Source organism: Mercenaria mercenaria, chromosome 11, assembly GCF_021730395.1.
Source record: "Mercenaria mercenaria strain notata chromosome 11, MADL_Memer_1, whole genome shotgun sequence".
Lineage (NCBI taxonomy): Eukaryota > Metazoa > Mollusca > Bivalvia > Venerida > Veneridae > Mercenaria > Mercenaria mercenaria.
The window spans coordinates 39,539,271-39,560,371 of record NC_069371.1 but is presented as its reverse complement, the minus strand read 5'-3'; the positions used below and the strand labels follow the sequence as shown (position 1 = coordinate 39,560,371).

The window sequence follows — 21,101 nt, the reverse complement described above, 5'->3', positions numbered from 1 at the left end:
TATCAGAGGTGGGTGACGAATGATTTCAGACACAATGTCTTTAATCAAACCGTCACAAAGAACATATGCCTCGCGATCCGTAGATCAAAGCTCTCCCTACTGAGCTAAGCGGACGGCCTTGCATTTCTGTACAAGACTGATGATAGACACACGGATGTAGGATTTCTTTTTACACAAGGTCTTGGATACAAGATTACCATTTTTATAACCAGGTAGAACATATTCACAAACAAAAAGTGTTAGTATATAGCATCTTCTGTTAATGCCTGTGCTATTAATGATAAAAAGAATGAAAGGAACAACAAGTTAAGTAATTTATGACAACAGTTTTATTTTGCAGCATAACAAATTCATGCACGTCCACACATATGAAAGTATATATTATCAATACACAATTATGCATAAAAAGTTGTGCTACAAAAGGAACCGAACTCCAAAACAGTGTTACTTCCCATTATCTGTACAGTTTGACAATATTCCTTCATGGAGGTTGCAAAAGGAACTAGAATGGTGTTGACATAAAAATGTTTCATTTAACCCTTAGCCTGCTGGCGGCAAGTGATTCTGCCTTTGCGACCAGTGCAGACCAAGATCTGCCTGCACATACGTGCAGTCTGATCATGGTCTGCACTGTTCGCCATTCAGTCAGTATGTTTTCAGTAAGCATCCCTTTTAAACAGTTAATGGTACTGTCCAAACTGAAAGATGGACACATTCATTATAGAAATTTAGCAGGGTAAGGGTTAATCATGTAGTATACCGACGGCTCAATAATGTTATTAAGTAAAACTGACATAACTAAAATAACTGAATACAAAACAAATGCACATGTCTACATAAGGTCCATGATGCTTAACAAGTTTTAATTGAAATTAACAGAAATGCAGGAAACTACAATGTAGTTGTCATTAGTCGTCAAAGAAGGGCCACAAGTCCAGACAAAATAATCGATCATAAAAGTCAGGACAACATGTACATATCCACTTCATGCCGTTGATGTATACCAAGTTTCAATTCAGTTGGATGAGAACTGTAGGACTTAAGTTTACAATGTGACTGAATTATTTCGAGGTCCAAAAAGGCAACAACTCCAGAAAAAAAATTAGGCATAGAAGTCCCGATGCATTCATGTTAATGATGATGTAAACAGAGTTTTATATGAATTTAATGGCAACTGTATGGGTTAAGTTCTTTGATACCGTAGACATAAAAGGAGTTTATTATATATCTTGGAATAAGTATGCTTTAAAAGTTTTCATAACTTAGTGAGCTGGTTTCATTTTAACCTAGTTTAAAAGTAGCTTCTTTATATATCACTAACCTAGAGCTAGAAGTCCGAGTCATGAATTTTACATACATGTCATCTTGTTATGTTGAATATTTGCACCAAGTTATGTGAGCTGCAACACATTGATAACAAGAGGGCCCTGAAGGCCCTGTATCACTAACCTGAAGAAAGTAGGACAGTATGTCACATTCATGGTCAGTGAAGTCAGTTTTAAGATCGGTGTGCAAAACTAAACATGTCATCCAAATTTCAAGGCTGTATAGTAAAAAAAAAAAAATAAAGTAGGTCAGTAGGTCACATTCCACATGACCCAGATTCAAACTTGACCTAAAGTTCACCAAGATTAACATTCTGATCACGTTTCATGAAGATGCAGTGGTCTATAGGGTGTTAACAAGCTTTTCCTTTGATATGAACTAGTGAACTAGTGAACTAGTTTTTGACCCACCTGACCCAGATTTGACTTTGACCTAAAGATAATCAAGATTATCATTCTGACCAAGTTTCATTATAGTATGATCATAAATGTGGCCTCTAGAGTGTTAACTAGCTTTTCCTTTTATTTGACATGGTAACTTGTTTTTGACCCCCTGACCCAGATTTGACCTTGACCTAATGATCGTCACGGTTAACATTCTGAATAATAATTTCATTAAGGTATAATCCCATCTGACCCAGATTTGCCCTTGGCTTACAGATCGCCAAGGTAAACATTCCGACCATTAAGGTATAGTCATAACTGTGACCTCTAAGAGTGTAACAAGCTTACCATTGATTTGACCTGGTGACCTAGTTTCTGACTCCACTTGACCTAAATTTAAACTTTACTGAAACATTATCAAGGTTAACATTCTAACCAAGTTTCATGAAGATAAGTCATAAATGTAGCCTTTAGAGCGTTAGCAAGCTTTTCCTTTGACTTGACCCGGTGACCTAGTTTTTGACCTCGTCTAACCCAGATTCATAATTAACATTCTGACAAAGTTACATGAATATATAGTAATAAATATGGCCTCTAGATTGTTAACAATCTTTTCCTTTGATTTGACCGGGTGACCTTGTTTTCTACCCCCAGATGACCCAATATCAAACTCGTCCAAAATTGAATTGAGAGTAATATTCTGACCAAGTTTCATTAAGATTGGGCCAAAATTGTGACATCTAGTGTGTTAACAGTCAAATTGTTGACGACAGACGGACGACGGACACAGGGGGATCACAAAAGCTCACCTTTAAGCACTTCGTGATCAGGTGTGCTAAAAAGTTAAAGACAGTTTAGTTTTTGACTACTTAATTGTGACCTTGACTATCATTTGAATCTAGCATGTGCCACATCGAAATATAACAATATAACATTTAATAACCCTGCCAAGTAGTTTGAAAATCCTCCCAATCATGGAAAAATACTGACAATGAGAAAAACTTTATTTGAATCTTACTTTCCACACCGAAGAAAAAAAGCAATAGCACATTTACATTGAAACATCATGAAACGTTGTCTATAAAACAAGTACGAAAGACTTATACTTTTCCAAAGACTAGATTATTAAGTTAATACATTGTTTATGTAGAACTATGCTCAGTGAATTGAAAAAAAAAATATTGTGCCAGTAGATGATTTATCAAAATGCGCGTTTCTAATCTTCCATATATATAATGTCATATCAGTTTTGAGGCTTCAAAGTATTTTGCAAATTTATATAAAGCAGGTTCCTCATGCATAACAGATATTTCTTTTTCCCTAATTCTTGATATTTCTTCTCTGATTCTCCCAATTTGTGTCTGGAAATATGAGTACACGTTTTGTATTATTCATGTAACCATGTTACAACTTTATGTTTAATTATTATGTAGAATTATGCTCAGAAAATTGAAAAAAAAAGAAACAATGTTGTTGCAGTATTGTCTGGACACATATATTTCCAGAAGAGTACACCATTCTTAACTTCCATTAGCAATTGTGAGATTTTAATGCATTTTGCAAATTAATCTAAGGCAGGTTCTTCATGCATGATGCATATTTTCCTATCTCCCTAACATTTGATACTTCTAATTCTCTGATTCTGGAAATCTGATTGTACATTCTGTATGGTCCATCAAATAGTTCAGTTTTTTTTTTTCTGTTGACCAATGCTTCGAACACTTGCGGCCCATTAGATGAGCATCTGAAATGAGAAAAATTAGTGATTTTTACACTTAGTATAAATCCTACATGTTTCATTTGTTCATAACAACTACAAATTTTAGAATACAAAATCTAAAATGTTCTATCTTAGAATTATAACAATATCAGTCTGACAGATATTATTAAGAAAATGTCATGACTTTATTAAGAAATGGTAAAACAGTACCCTATACAAGTAATGAAGATAAAACCTATGAATTTTAACAGATGATATATTTTGTCTATAATTATGTCTTCATACACCTTCATTTTCAACTAACACTATGCACATGATCACTGCATGCTGATAATATAACTATTTCTTTTGAAGTGTTTGAAACTGTGAGTAGGCATACACATGTACAAGTGTATTTGTGATATTTTGGAAGATAAAGGACATAACTCAAGAAAAAGTAATCTGAAATTATTGAAGTCTGGCAATATGTGCATGCCTACTTCATATTGATAATTTCATTTCAACTTACATTTCCATTGTGACACAGTATGAAAACTGTAGGAGTAGAGGAGTACATTGAATAAAAATATAACTGTTATATTTTAAAAGGGGGGCATAACATCCCTGAAATAGATAAGGGCCCTGACATCGATGGTAAATATGTATAACAAGTTACAAGGGTATTGGATAGAAAGTGGGGGAGGAGCTGAGTACATATTGTAGAATGTATTTCATTCAAAGTCCAAAAAGGCCCATAAGTTTAGAAATGGGTCACCAGATGTAAAATTCACTATAGTATGTGTATGTCTGCTGCCTGGCCATGAAATATACCATGATCCATTTTTCTGATTGAATTTGCAGAAGGAGTTTTAATACACAAGGTATCAAAGCAGCTGTGATATAATAATTTAAAAATAAACAAATGGCATATTAATTGAAGGAACAAATAATCAAATTTGATAGCCCTGTCCACTTAATGCTAATGCTGTGTACCAAGTTTCATATGAACTGATAACTAGTATATACATGAAAGAATTAAATAAAAGCAGCAACTTATAAAAGTGTACCTTTTTGATATCTACTGTTCATGGTGTAGCCAAAGCTCCATAAGGCTACATTGAGGGTATTTATTCACAATATCATACTTCAACTGCAATAAAAGACCAACATGCACATATACATAAATTTTACTTTCACAATTAAATGTGCTTTCTCTTTAAAATTCAATTGCTGACACTTTATATTAAAACAATTTTGAGAAATATATAAATCTAAAATCAATTATTATAGTTAGTTTAATGAATGCTTTAGTAAATGTCACATCTATTTTCAAAACACTGACACCTACCTGTATAAAAGTGAAGTTTTCTTCTTGGTAATTACAACATTCATTGTCCCATTGTTTATTTGGATCAATTTACTTCTTCATCTGAAATAAGTACAGTATAACAAAACTATGAGTATAATGAAATTAACATTATATGGAATATTGACAAGTGTGAATTTATGTATTTTGAAACTACTCATGTAGCTTCACTTCTTTAATTAGGAGGCTACAGCAGAGTTGCATGAGGTACAAACTTCAATGTAGTTGTACAAATTCATGCATGCATGCGTAAAAAGATGTTATTAGAAATTAACATTATATGGAATCTAGACAAGTGTGAATTCATGTATTTTGAAACTACTCATGTAGATCTAGCTTCACTTCTTTAATTAGGCCTACAGCACAGTTGATGTAGTTGAAAAATTCACGCATGCCATGAAAAATAATTATCCTGGCATCATATGTTCTCGACAGTCTAATATTATTCTACTAGATATCTAAATCTACTTATTAATCTGGTGTAATCTATGTTATTGTCAGTCAACATGTATCAATTTGTTAATATCTAAACCTTGCTTCATTCAGACCCTTGACCTTTTCAGCTATGCAGCGGTATCCTTTGGTTTGCTTGCTTACAGACATCGTTTCTTTTTCATACAAGAATATTGTAGACTATGAATATTGACATTTACCTTTCTGTACTGTTGGTCTCCATCATGCATTCCTGTTGAATAGGAAATGTGCGAGCCGAACACAGGTTCCACGACAGTTTACAAATTAGATCTACAATATTTCCATGGTGCAGGTATTCATCTGAAACAAACACAAGACGTCATAGCTAACCCTATGATTCAGGCTCCCGTCCAAGGTCGTCGCTTCCAATCATACATGTATTAATTTATGCAAAGGGTTTCTGACCGTCTTCTTTCTAAGTTTCAAATTATGTCAATTTGAATGCAACAAGTGCATAAACGTTTTATTTGCTATGACAATGACCCATTCTGATCGATTTACTATCTAGGAGTATAAAAAATGGGTCAATGCGTTAATTCTGCATCTAATGATTTATCTTTAGAAACTCTGGTGACAGTAGGCTGCATGCATATATATACCGGTATGCTATGTTCTCCACCCATTTAAATGACTGGGCAAATCGTTTCCAGGTCTTAAAATACAGACGACTGATTATCAACCTTGTTTTGTACTCGTTGCAAAATAATTAATTTATAAATTTACCTTATCGTCGTTCCTGCAAGAGCAACTCGACCTGTCAAAATATGTAAACACATGGGAGGCCTTTTGACAGCACAGTCATGTAAACATCCGAAGGAAATAGTCCAAATTTATTCCAGTTACTTCCATATGCGATACTACCGTGAACTATATTCATATGCATAATGTATCGCATGTACATTTAAGCATAAATTGAATATTTGTAAATCCTGTCCTTAAACTGTTTTTACGCTAAGCGCCAAAAATTATGTAATCCATAAGGCCATGTGCTCAGCCTGATCACATTTCTACGCACAAATACATATTTGTGTGAAAAATATGCTGAAATTTACATTTAATTCTGTCAAGGACTGTGGACACTATCATATGCTTCTAGCCTACATTATGAAGGCACAATTCTCATTAAGAATTTAAACAGTACCCAAATTGTTTCGAATCAATGATAAACTAATGTGTTACATAACTTATTACATCAGAAACTGGTTTGTATCTGTTCCTATCAAGATGTTTTTCTTATTTTATCTAGGCCAGTGTATATTTTCTTGAAAAAACTGAAATGTTTAATTTCCGTAAAAATATAATGTCATCACTTTACGGAAGTTTTAAATATATGAATTCCAGTCGAATAAAGTGACAATTTTTTTTTTATTTAAGAAAAAAAAAACATTTTAAGATTAAAATCCTATAAATAAATAAAATATAGAACGATATTTTTGCAAACAACCTGTACTTGATTTATCTATACACTGTTCTAGTAGTTATTGATGCATTACATGTGTGAATAGGTATACATGTATAAGTGAGCGGTCAGTAGCTTAAGTACATGTACATGTCTGCATAGTTCTGTTATAAGTGAGGGCAGATTATTTGTGTGCTGTATAGCATTAATACTAAGAAAAAGGCAGTCATCTTATCAAGGCCGTAGGGTTGGTTCTTGCTTGGGATAAGTACCAGTGGCACAGATAACATTTGAGCTGCGCCATGAGAAAACCAACATAGTGCAACTGTGACCAGCATGGATCCAGACCAGACTGCGCATCTGCGCAGACTAGTCAGGATCCATGTTGTTCGCTAAACATGTAATAAAAATATATCCGAAATGACAGTTCTTTGTGGGGCTTGTCTAAGGAAGCGGTATCGGAAAAAGTTAACTCGTGATAAGCCTGACAACAACGAATCTAAAGATAATGTTGTCTAATCAGGGCTGAAGTTCTTAGCAAAACACATTCAAAATTTGTCATTTGTAGGGCTAAAGTAGAAGCAGGTCGCTGCATAAAAAATCCACCTGAAACTCGGCTGGACCTTTTAGTTCGTTTTCGCGTCTAGCCGTATTTATATATGCCATATGCATTGAAAGAGACTTAACACATCACTTTTGTGGCATCACACTGAATGTGAAACCGTCACTGATATGACCTCCCATGAAGCTACTGTTCTTGACCTATGTATCACAGGCATATCAATGTCAAGCGTTATTTCTGTTGGATAGACTATAGTCAGAATCGGATTAACTGCTGTGCACAGTGCAAATATGGTTTTGAGGCACGGTGGGAACAATGTTGTATAAAGCAAAACACTTTTTATATCTATATAACAGGGTACGTAATTCTATTTAGAACAAAAATCACCGTTTTATGAAACAAATATTGAAAATTTGACTTTAAGAAATAATGTCAAATATGTATTTTGATGGCATATATAATTAAATACTTATTTCTTAGTGGTTTATTTTTACTCTTGGAGTAGGCAAATTCATATAGAAAGTGTCCGAAGTCCTTACTTTGTGACCGCAACCTTTTCTAAAAATAAAATTGACACATCTGACTTTTATGTGTATTCGCCTTGTCATGATTTTTATCATAAATACACGTTTATTTCAAATCAATAGCTAAATGATGATGTCTGCATGAAAAAAAGAGAAAATAAAAATTATCTGAAATGATCGACTGTAACAGGCCTTTTCATCATATTTATTTAAAAAATGATTGCTCGCAGGAAGGAGATCTTTCAACTAGGTAGGTTTTAGTCACAATTTTAAACAGAATACTGCTTGCGTGTAGTAGCTGTCGATTTTGAAAAAACATGACCTCCTAAAAATATTTTTTTCTGTCTTCTGCCCGGATTTTCAGGTAAAAGTTGGCATTTATTTCTCAAGATATATACTTTAAAAGAGAGCTTAATCAATTTCAATAGGCGTTTCATTCATCAAATTGTGAAATTCTTTAGTAAAAACTCGCAAAATGGTTGTAAAGAACAGCACTAAAATGTTGATATTTTGGCTATAGAATGTACCTTGAAGGCCTCTAAAGCGGATAGGGGAGCGTTGGTCCAGTGGATAAGGTGTTGGCCGCACAATTCAGGGGTCGTGGGTTTGAACCCCATTGGGGTCACGACCATGACTTCTCATATGACACCTTACTGGTTTTTCTAGGAAGCGGACTCGAGAGCGGTTATAATAAGTTTAAATATTTCATCACAATCGAGCTAAAACAAATTAGTATAAACTAAACCGGATACACCTCTAAACCGCTAAAATGTTGGTCCAAATCCATCAGGTGTCGTTGGGCTTTACTCTACATGTTTTATAGATTTTCCAGTGGGTATTATTTTCAAGTTTAGATTTAAATATATATTTCTACAATATTTTGTAACTTTTAACTTCGTATCTCCGTGCGTTACGTCTGTTAAAGTCACGTCTAGTTTAATTGAAATTGTTAATTTCTTTTATTTACAATTTGTTATTTAATTTAAAAAGATATTTTATTATTTTATAGATTATAGTCTGTTAATCAATAATTACTTGTTGAACATCAACAACAAATAACAGCGGGTACGTTTATCTGGGTCGAATGTTTTTGAGTTTTAAAAATGTAATTACATTTACTAAAAAAGTTTTCGTCTAGTTTAGTTTGTGGCTCTTTTAAAATGTTGTTTAATTTAACTTGAACGAGCTCAACATTAAACTCCCGATTTTTTTAATTTGTTACTTTAAGGCGTGTATTGTTTCCTTTGTACCAATGTATATCAAGCCCTATACATTACTTTCAAATTGTTTCAGATCATGTGTCGTTAAACTAACCTCCTGTTACTCCTTCACTTATATCAGTCTTTTCAAGTTACATTTGTAATTAATAAACCAAAAGTTGATCATCTGCCCATAATGATTTTGCAAATCACTGGTTAACATGAAACTATGACTATTTTTCCATCCCATTAATAAATGAGCTCTTCTGTCACTTCAATATCTAGTTATTCATTGTTGCTATTGCTTAATTCTTTTTCAGAATTTCTTATTGTTGTACTTCCACAGAGTGGTTTATTCTCTGGTTGAATTTGCCTGCTTTCTAAAACCTGTTTTTTTTTTCGAAATTCTTTTCTGAAGACAAAATAATCGTATTTTTCTAAATAATATATGTTTCACTTGGAACCTCTCTGCTCAGACTGAGGCCGCCTGACAAAATAATTATGTAACATGGATCGATTTGATTTCTAGTCAAACAAAGAAGAACATGAAGCCCTCTATATTCTACGAAAAACAACGGTTGACGCGCAGGGCACTAAGACGTCAATTTTGACATCAAATTGTCACATGACGTCCAATATATTACTCCTCGGGTAAACGAAGTCCAGTATAATATTTATCAAAGTATGTCGATGAGCGTGTCAGAATTAATATAATCAAGGGCTTCTTGTGATTTATCGTCTAATTTACCACGGTTCATCGTTCAGATGCTTCAGTGTTTAATTACTTGGGCTAACGCCCTCGTGGTTCAATTCCTACGCATCTGAACTCTGAACCGTGGTACAATAGACGATAAACCCACTCGAAGGCCTCGATTATTTGTTAACTCACTCGCTGAGAGAATCTGTATCTGACTCATCCGGTTGCTTCTGTTCAATGCTTTGACCACAGATTGTTATTCTTGAATATCTTGAATAAAAAGGAGCTTTCCTACTTGGGGTGCATGTATTACGCACCTCATTATACCTTTTAAAAACAAACCCTCTTACTGCTTTGAGGATTCACTTATCAAGTTGAACATTTACCTTTTAATCCGCCTCTGACTGATAGTGTTTTATTATATTTAGCATAAAGTTTAATCTGTCTACAGTTTGACATTGTACATATTATTAATCAATTTTCAGATATAGTAAAATAGACAATATAATATTGATATATCACCATGTCAGATTGAAAATTGATATTATTCTTCATGCATGATGCAAAAATAAGTTAATACACATACAATAGTGGATGATTAAGATCAGTCGAGATTTACAATCAAGTGATATGATAATATTATGATCATTGTATGTTCAAACTATGTCCGACGTAATGCTGTTAATAAAGCTAACAGGTTTTAGATAGCCAGGGAGCAAATACAATAGCAAACATTTCTTTTAAACACATGATCATATGGTATTTGAAACAAATCACCTAATCAATTACTTTATTTTTAATCATTCTCCATATTAGTTATACAGACAAACATCTCTTTATGTCTTAATGCAAAAAGATCAAATGTTAGATATGCTATGTGATTTCTCATATACGAGATCAGTCTATAATTTAGCTTAGATCTACCCTATAAAAATACGCTCAACAAAACTTGACCGATGTTTGTGTTGGAAAAAAAATCGTTATATTCCGCGAAAATGTTTATATCAACTACAGTAATTGATAAGTCGATTATCTTTATTGAATAGTCGGCAATAGAGAACACAAGGATTTACTATATAACTGAAGGTTATTCTTCAAACAAAAATGCCACAGTGGAACAGATATGTTATTTTTTCAATATATACTTGCACCATAATTTTTTGGTATAATTACAAGATTAGGTTTTAACAAGTAACTGTTAGGAAGCCAGCACTTATGTATGCTTTCGACTTTGACTGTTCTTGCAAAAGGGAATAATTGGACTTTGCTGCAAGTAATTGCTATTGTTATTGCTCAACAATTGGTCTTACATAAACTTTTGGACATAGCAAAAAAGGCTAGCCGCAATATATCATGTGGATGATTTTGATGAGCAGCACGTTTTTCACTCGGAAAATATTGTGAAATATATACATTGTATTGGTCATATTTATTGGTACATTTACATTTTATGTAATCTCTAAAACTAGATTTCCAAAATATGCAGCATCTCAGCCTTGAGTCTAGACTCGAACAAACTTTTAACTGATATTGATATCGTCACAAAGACAACTTTTAACAGGTTGGTTAATAACACGGTACAAGGTTCAATTAATGTATGCTTAATAATCATTCTTAATTTGAAATGGAATGATATTGACATAAAATATGTTCAGATAAAGCCTAGCATTTGCTTTCGTGTCAGATATAAATTTGCTAAGTGAAAAAAAACAACGAAAATGCGTCAATATTTCATATATAATAAGAAATAATTCATGAAATATGTTTCAGTCAAGTCCCTATACAACAACTCCACCTGTGCCTTTAACACACTAACGTGTTGATGAAGATGACAACTGCGTCGATTATAATCAAGATATATGCACGATTTATCGTCCTTGGGCAAAGGTCCATTGTAAGAGATACTGATGATTTTGTCAAGGTAAAATCTAATAGTTTGTATTTGATAAGTCAAATCAATCAGCTATTGCAATTTAATGATCAAATACAGATTAATTGTGTAACCTCAATCTGTGTTATGTATATATTTCTTTTAATGACATTTTACACAACATTTGAATATGACGTACAGGTTGGTTTGCGACAAGTGCAGACCAAGATCATGGTCTGCAGTGCTCGCTTTGTAGTCAGTAAATTTTCAGTGAATACCAACTGAATAAATGGTATTGCTCAAATTGAATGATGAACAAGTCCATTACAAAAATTTAGCAGGCTAAAGGTTAAGCTTGGAAAACCAAGCATGCATAAATATAATTTAAATCAAAATACTTGTGCCCGTTACCGTTGTAGGCATTTATTCGATATAAGTTAGAGTAAGATTGCTTCTAATTACTTAAATTTTCTTTGGACAGGAAGCATCCGGAGTGTTTATTGATAAATGAAAACAACTAGGGCATACTTTCTTTCCTCTATAAAATGTGCGCGTTTATTATCTGTTGTGTGACAAACGCAATTCAAAAATACCAAAAACATTTTTAAAGGAATAAATCTAACTAAAGGCAAACTTATTTCAAAATGCAGTCACTGCAGTGGGTTCGAAGCCTCGCGTAAGGTGTAGAATTCGTTCAAGTGGGAACGTTGTACCTGCCACAATGACCCGATGGACACCTTTGATCATTCGCCGCCATGAAAAGCTGGAAAATCGCCATATGACTGGTGATTGTCTCCCAAAGGGTCTTCTTACAAATGTTTTACTGCCGCAACACCTAGGTTTCGTATGGTGGTAGTAAGATGTCACCTGGTATTTGGACCGTGTTGTTATATTTTTCTGGTTGTCTTGGGTTCTTGAATCTAGTTAATGCATTATGTATAATAGAATTTCACTTTGCCAGTTCCAGGGGACGTTAACCTTTCATAACCTCTTATAAACAAACTCATTCAAACTACGATATTTACTACTTTTATTGGTCGGGTACGGTGTTTCAAATTAATCTTCATATAGATTTAGTTTGGACATTAAAAACTGGCACATTAATGCTGTTCAGTAAGTGAAATAACCTGATCTTAAATCATTTTTGTCAAATACAATTATAGTTGGAATCAAGTACAACTGCACTTGGAATGGCAAACATAAAGGTTATACAAGACGTGCAATACACATTGTATATGAAGTTTCACTTCATCCTAAAATTTAAGTGATAAATTGTGCATCGCACTCCAAGATGTTGTAATAAAAACTTGATTTTTAGATAATCGGGACATAGATAATGACAATGCAGATACGACAGGAAAGTTGTCAATACATTTTGACATCTACGGTGTACATCATTTAATGTAAACAAAAGTTAGTTTGTCATTTTATTGACTGCCACTTAAGTCTTTCAAAATTTCACCTCGTACTTGCAGGTACTGAGACGATGAATGTCACATCAATACACTCTACCCTTCTCCAGAATTACAACGGTATATATCTTTACATTGTGCTGGACATTATTCAAATTAATAAACTAAAACTGTTTTCATTAATTTATTTTATTTTGTTGAGTTTAACGCCTCATCGTCAAAATAATAAGTCATATGGCAACTTTCCAGTTTGACGTTGGAGGAGACCCCAGGTGCCATTCCGTGCATTCCGTTTTTTCATGAGCGGGCACCTGGGTAGAACCACCGACCTTCTGTAAGCCAACTGAATGGCTTCCACACATGAAGAATTCAACGCCCTGAGTGAGGTTCGAACCCACATCGTTGAGGGGCATTTGATGATTTGAAGTCAGCGACCTTAATCACTTGGCCAAGGAGGCTCAGTTTTCATTAATGGAATGCCTTTTGATCGAATGTCATTGGCTAACCGGAAGCTAGGGCGAAGCAGATATTAAACCAGATGTATAAAATATCTTTGTACCTGTAGAAGATATTTCAATTATGAAAGAAATATTAAAAACAGAAAATGAATATACTATGTATGTATTAACATAAAATAAAAAACCCTCACAGCTCTTTTTGTAAAGTTTAAGGTGAGAAGTCTTTAGATTTACAGGTCAAACTTGATCATAGATCAATTTCTCAAAATCATGCAGGTTTGTCTTTGCTGTTCTATTTCTAAAAGATGAGAAGGAACTTTGCGCTTCACAAAGCTTTCATCAAACACCTGATTATAAACCGTACTTTGCAAAAGAAAAAAAAACAACAATATTACAGCAAAATTCAAAACAGTTTACTGGAAATAGATAGTTTCTCGGTTTTGACTTCTTTCTCCGAATGTTCGAATATCATTTCGTATTCATAAAATTTTCAAACGACAGTTGGAGTATGGGCGGACACGAAAGACACAATATAACTAATCCTAACGATTTAACAACTCGGTACAATAATTACAAATTTATTTATAACCTAAAGAAAGGACGATACAGATCCGAATATGCAAATGAATAGAAGAAAATGCAAAAATGAAAAGAAACTCGTAAACACAAGCTCAGACTTAAGGTGCATTGTCAATATTTTTGAAATCACTAGCAGCATATTTTCGGAGCCCATTACATTTTTAGAGCGGAATATAAATAGCAACATAATTATCAAAACTAAATGAAAACATATCACATTCGTTCATTTTAGGATCTCGTCCTTTTCTTAAGTGGGAAAACACAAATACAATGTAGATTATAATGTTTGTACGACACGATTGAATATCGTTTCCGCGGACACACCCATTTGAAGCTTGCAAAACTATGGTTAAATATCACAATAACGAAATGTTCTTTAAGTATAACTTATATATAAAGTCTATGCAAAGACGTTATTGTTTAACAATGTTATATATAGTAAAAGCATCTACCCTTTGCAATTTCAATTTATTTTTAGCTAAGCAAGTTATGTTAAAATGCGTGAAACAAAATATCAAAAGTTTCATGTCATTTCAAAGAGACAGTCCATACAGAGCACATGAGAATTCATTCAACGTTATTACTTAATTCAATGAATATGCAAAATTTCTAAAAAAAAAAAAAAAAAAAAAAAAGTTATATTCCCCAAAATGTTAGTTTTCTGGTCATGCATACAAAACATTTACCATATAAATCAAATATTTAGAAAGAAACATGTGTTGTTAATTGTCAGCTTCTAGGGTACGCATTATGATTTTAAGTATAATATATTTTAGTAGATATTGTTGAATACGGTCAATGCGATAATATTGCTAACTTTTTGGAGAAGTAGCACTGGCAGCCTAAATGGAAAACATTTGCAACGAGCATGACATTAATCAGTACCAAAGTAATGACATTATTACAACTCAAGAGTTGACAATACATGCCTTCTCAGATACCCTGACAATAATGCTATTTATATAAGTATGTCCAACATGATTCATTATAACTTTCCGAAACATTGTTAGTTTCAATACGTAATTTTACACATCATTCGAATCAAATGATTCTACTAAAATAGTTAAAAAAGAAACACTAAGTAACAGAAACCTAGCCATGCTTTTTACAAAACAGTTAGTTTTTCTTTCATTGTTTTACCCTATTGTTGTAAATTACTACTTTAAACCTATAACATAGACCGTTTGTCTACTTTCTGTAGTAATAGTAGTCGTCAGTGGGTGCTGCCACAAATATCTCATCTAGTGAATTCCTTATCTCTTTGAAGCTAGGTCTATTCTTTGGATCTTCCGACCAAGTTTGCTTCATAACACCATACCATCTGAAATATAAAAACGTATTATTATATAGTACACATACTTTCAATATTCATGTACTTACAATAGTACTTGATTACGTGCAAATTAAATAGGATGTGTGCTTTTATTGTAACGCCACTTTAATACGTGTAGAAGCGTGTTGTAGCGTTACATCAATTTCTATTCACGGCAGTATTTTAAATCTAAATCAGGCTAAAGTAATTATCTCAATTTTATCAGTTTTGTAAGTGTAAATGCACATGTCATAGAAATATTATTAGTTCCGCATCGAGATAAATATGCACTTGTTCTTTCCAGGAATCGGACCCTTACTGTCGCACATTATCTCCTCTGTAGAACTGGCGCATATAAATGACACTGTCGAAATGAAAACCAGCAACCATTAATTATTACATTAATCAGAAAAAAAATCATAAAGCAGTTATGGTTAGTGTCTGACAGTAAAATTATTTTTAGATTGTTTATAAGAAAACATTTTACAGATAGCAGAGATTATTCTACTAAAACCTCTGTATGGTACTAGAAATGAAAAACAAATCAGCGATGAGAGATCTGTTACATACGTATCCCCATACATGCCTTAGTATGCAAACGCTATTTCCATGTCAAATTAGTTTATATTCATTCCTCATCGGCACAGGCGGTACCGCAGGCACTGTTTAGTACACGTGTTACAGTAAAATTATAAAATGAAAAATTAATTTACATCATGGGACATTGTTTTGTTTTTCGGGTAACTGGCTTGTGAATGGCAAAGCTTAGATGAATAAAAACAAGTTATGTTATCATTTCTGAAGACGGTCTTGTTGATACATGTTGAAAACTGTCAAACATGTTTTGTTTTATTTTAGGTACACTTACTTGTCATCACATTGTTCTGGCTTTGGTAGTCTATAGCCACCTTTCAGCTTTGCTGGGAGTTCCCGACCTCTTATACTGCCATACGGACTTTCACCTGAATAACATTGTGTATGTTTCGTTAAATTGTTTTTGCAAACCAAGTAGAATATGGCCGTTTGAAAAGTTCACCTTGTGTTTAACCCTTAGACTGCTGGCGGCAACTGATTCTGCCTTTGCGGCCACATCCATGATGTCAGATTATGGTCTGCACTGTTCGCCATTCAGTAACTATCATTTTTGGTAAGCACCCCTTTAACAGTTAATGGTACTATCCAAATTGAAAAATGGACAAGTCCATTATATTTAGCAGGGTAAGGTTTAACGAAAACATATTTAGGGCTTTATTCGTTATTGTATTATATTTCAGTTATCTTTTACTGTTTAATTATCACAAAAATCATTTGTTTTTATTCAGTAATGTTATACTTTAATTGGATACCATGTTATCAAGTATATGGAACACCAGTATCAATAAGTAATCAAGCAAATTTTATCTAATGTATACCGAAAGAGAATATTTCCCATAGCACAACACCAAATGACCATACGTCACTTTTTTCTGTGGCACCTGTTGTAGACTTCAGACACTCAGGTGCCATCCACTTCAAAGGAATCCTCTCCTGTAAAGAAGTAAAATTCTATATAAGTAAACAACGCCGAAATATAATAAATATAATTCTGCATATATGAATATATACGCAATGACAATAAGAGCAAACAACGTTTTAAAAGAAATGTTGACTGGTAAGCTCGTTTTTCCGTTGACAGTAATTCTAAGATTATTGACCCTTAAACTTTATTTATGTCAGTAAGTTTACAGTTGAGTGAAGAGTTACAGAAAACAAAATACTGTTGACCACATCGTTAAACAACTAATTTACCCGTTTCTTTGCGTTTCCATCGTCACCCTTCTCGTCCGGTTGGGGACCGAATCCAGTGATCTTCGGTGTAAGATCAGAATCAAGCAGAACATTGCGGGCAGCTAGACGGCGGTGAACAATCTGCAGCAATGAAGTTAGTTCAAGAACAAATGTCAACAGTGCTATATCATAAGTGGGTATTCTACGTATACCAATGTCAAAATTGTAACTAAAATGCTATTGTGTGAAAGCACACGTAGCTATTTGAAAATATTTTTTTATAAAAAAAGTAAATGAATACTACATGCAGGCTTGGGTCGAAAAAGCCTAAAATAGACGATTACTGTACATACTTCGAAAACAATAAACAAATAAATAACACAGATCAAATTTTGTTTGTATCAAGGAATATAGTATATAGCTCATACTAGTGCTGAAGTCCGCCTGCGTAGCTGAATAGGAAAAGCGAATATCTACGGATCGCTGATCGTGAGTTCGATCCCCGGATTGCACGTATGTTCTCAGTGAGGATTTGATAAAAGACCTTGCCTCTGAATCATTCGTCCTCCACCTCAGATTCATGTAGGGACGTTGGCAATTACTTGCGGAGAACAGGTTTTTAGTGGCACACTTGTTAGGTTAACTACCCGTCGTTACATAATTGAAATACTGTTGAGAAACGTTTTAAAACCCAACACAAACAAACAAAAAAAAAAACATATTGATGTTAGATGGACATGAACTAAACAAGAAATATTAAAATTAATAAAACCTGATTTTATTATACCTTCCTTTGTGCAAGATAATCCATCCCACGTGCCACACCAAGTCCGAATCTCAGTTGCTGCTCTAGTGTCTCAACAGTAAGACTATTCTTCATAGTCTCCAGGTAGTCACGCATTTGTCCATTCGCACAATATTCGTAGATTATAAATGGTCCAACTTGAGAAGAAAATGATTTTGTTATCCACATTGCTCCATTAATATTTACGCGAATTCTATGATGGAAATGGTGAAAAGTTGTAAGTTTATATTAGAGGAGAGACCTACATGAGCAATGCATTTGATTAAAAAATAAAAGGTTTAGTAAAACATATCATAGAAAATTCATTTCAATTTATTTTCTACGAATGACATGTCGTCAACATATGACGTCAGAATATCTAAATTCGAGTCCGATTCAAGATATTTTCTATGTACACAATACAGATATATTTTCTGTTATTTCATTTCTGTTCAAAACCAGTAAATCACAAGACATTAAGTTATGTCGAAGCTTGATGCGAAGCGAAGGTGTTTCTTCTTTTTAATCAGAAATTTAGATTGAATTACTAGTACCATGGGGAAATTCTTCAGTTTCCCCCTTCAGGTAGACACAAATTAAACTGATGAAATATAAACTACCGAAACTTAAGTCTTCACGGGTAAATTGAATGTAAGTATTTTCAAAAGAAGTTAAATTATGTACAATTTTGTCATTTACTCTGTACCGCAAGTCCAATTCTTTGAAATCTTATTACAAGTCGACACTCAACGAGACATTTACTTAGACTCATCTCTTCTTTTTGCCAGAAATTATTGGCACATTAATGCAATGAAGTTGATTTGTACTTCTCTGTCTTAAAATCGAGTTAAGTATTGCCCTGACTCATTCAAACTCTAATCGCCGTCAGCGATTACCTGCAAATTACCCTCAAACCTTTGACGATTTTATCTACTGTCTAGTACGTACCCAATTCTGGAACTTTTAATAGAACATGTCCCGTTTCTAGTTATATCTATAACTGCGCCACTGGAAAAACGATGGATAAAGATGCGCAGAAACATGAAATATATGTAGAGATGAGTAAAATATTACTATTAGGTGAAATACAGTAGTGTTCTTGTTTTAACAGCATATAGCCTCTTTATTTAAAAACACTTATAATACAGTCTACTTCAGCAGAGTTCTGTTGTATTACGAATGTGTATCCTTGGGACAGTAATAGTTACATTAATGAGAACTTACTGTCGGTTTCAGAGACGACTGCACCAATGAAGCGAAGCACATTTTCATTCTGTCCAGCTTCAATGGAATTAAAGTTGATCTTCGCCTTCATCAGAAACTTATCTTGTTCAGCATGATCCTCTTAAAAAATATATATAAATGTAGATAAATGATTAAGTGCTCACAATACTGAATTTTATTTGATTTATTCGCATGATGTATGTCATATAAAATGGTAACAACAAAATACACTTTATCGAAACATAGTTGCCATCACAGCTCATTACATTTTCAGACTTTAAGCATCAGACCATGCCAATGACATCAAAATGCTACTTTAGACATTATAAAGTGATTTCTACAGTTTTTCTGACATATTTTCCCAAAATTATCCATGGAAGTTTTACACCCTTTTTCAAGGGAATCGTTTCATCTAAAGGACAAGGGTTCCATTCAAAGCATGGAAAATGAAAATAAGTCCATGCATTTTACTCAATTAATGTTATGCAAGTTTATTGCATGTTTTATTTTGCTTTAGAAGAAACATGAATCCTATGTTTATAAGGCAACAATGAAATATAAATAAATTTTGAACAGTCATAACATTGGATTGTATGTTTACCCGCTGTTTGCACAATGTAGTTCAAAACTCTAACACAGTGGGCTTTTTCCATTTTTTTCGTCAGATGCAAAACATATTCGAGCGCATTATTTGAACGACTTGTTGTTATAATCAATATAAAATAATAATACAAATGCTAAATGACTTTACTCACGTTTCAGAGTTTTTGCGACTACTGTCGTGTTTGTTGATCTTAATTTGGCATTATAGATATCGGCAAAATTGCCAGATTTCAGTAAACTCTCAAAAATGACGTCATCTCGTCCCATTTGCCAGTTTTGAATGTCTTTGAAATCCATCTCCCCATACATATACAATGACTCGGCATTACTCTGAAATCAGATAGTTTCAAGACTTAATTGTCCTTTGGAAGCATAACAAACAACCAACTGAATAACCGCAGACTCGATTAAAATAGTCTGTTCATAGGAGCGCCAATTCTAGCATCTTAAGCAGAATATCTAGTATATCTAGTATAAATTTATACAAGAAAACAGCCTATTTGTACCAACACCCGTGGCCGTTTCACTGATCTACTGGTGGCAAAAAGGTATTATAAAGTTTCAGATTTATAGCTTTTTAAATGATCAAGAAAAAATGGCCTAACCAAAGATACAACTAAAAATACAGTTTCCCAGTTTAAAAACAAAATGAAATCTGGTTCTTTCTCTAAACACGTGACTGTACACAATTTAAAGTTATAGCACCACTTGTAAAATTGCAAGAACAATGGACCTTTAAACGAACGCACACACACACACCAAAAAATAAAACAACAAAAAACAACATCATCATAGTTTTATATAATTCTTTAGTAAAAAAAACTCATAAAGAAAAAGGTGCAATAGTTCTGGATCTACAAACATTACTAGAGGTAATATCCAAATGCACGAAGTACTGAATCTTTACAGTTCTCGAGAAAAAAAGAACATAATTATAGTTCTGTGTCTACTTGCTTATGTAATGATAATAAATAAGTTTATCATATGTTTTTTTTGTATAATTATTATCGAAATATTAGAGCGAAATATATCTGGTATTTTCACAGTTAAAATATCAAATATATGTTTCACTGGTAAGAAACTATAAAACGGATATTTTTTGTTAAAACATGAAATAAAAAGAAAATTTGTTTGTTTCACATTTAAGATCAAAGAATCTTTCACTCATGAAACTACATTTCATATGTTCAATCGTGGCTATGCCACTGGTGAAAATATTGCATCTAGTATTCACTTTGGAAAGATATTTCAATCTAACACTGAAGCAAACAAATATCCTCTATGTCATAAGTTGAAAATCTGTATTCAAGTACAAGGTGGGCCTTAACGAAATGCTACAAACACCAGCAATGAAGATAAAATAACCACAACACCCGGATTTTTTAAAACACCGAAGAGCTGTAAAAGAATATATAATGGACTTTTTGACTTTTGACTAGACACGATAATAGCATTGATTTCAA

The 21,101-nt window shown here is 33.3% G+C and overlaps 1 protein-coding gene and 1 long non-coding RNA gene across 2 annotated transcripts in view; both read right to left on the bottom strand.

Moving 5' to 3' along the window:
- Positions 1–4,510: 4,510 nt before the first annotated feature.
- On the bottom strand, positions 4,511–7,313 carry LOC123532853 (uncharacterized). Its single transcript, XR_006682758.2, has 4 exons — positions 5,972–7,313; positions 5,428–5,548; positions 4,757–4,837; positions 4,511–4,558 (listed from the first exon to the last, which is right to left on the bottom strand). It is a non-coding gene; the product is annotated as an uncharacterized LOC123532853 (long non-coding RNA).
- Positions 7,314–13,516: 6,203 nt separating this feature from the next.
- Positions 13,517–21,101, bottom strand: part of LOC123532025 (uncharacterized) — a 36,182-nt gene continuing 28,597 nt past the window's right edge. Inside the window, exons 19-25 of the mRNA XM_053517194.1 lie at positions 19,791–19,968; positions 19,036–19,155; positions 17,815–17,969; positions 17,049–17,168; positions 16,673–16,787; positions 16,129–16,222; positions 13,517–15,269 (exon numbers count right to left, since the gene is read on the bottom strand). Coding sequence (XP_053373169.1) covers positions 15,137–15,269; positions 16,129–16,222; positions 16,673–16,787; positions 17,049–17,168; positions 17,815–17,969; positions 19,036–19,155; positions 19,791–19,968 — 915 coding nt within the window. The 3' untranslated portion in view covers positions 13,517–15,136. The remainder of the gene's footprint in view (positions 15,270–16,128; positions 16,223–16,672; positions 16,788–17,048; positions 17,169–17,814; positions 17,970–19,035; positions 19,156–19,790; positions 19,969–21,101) is intronic.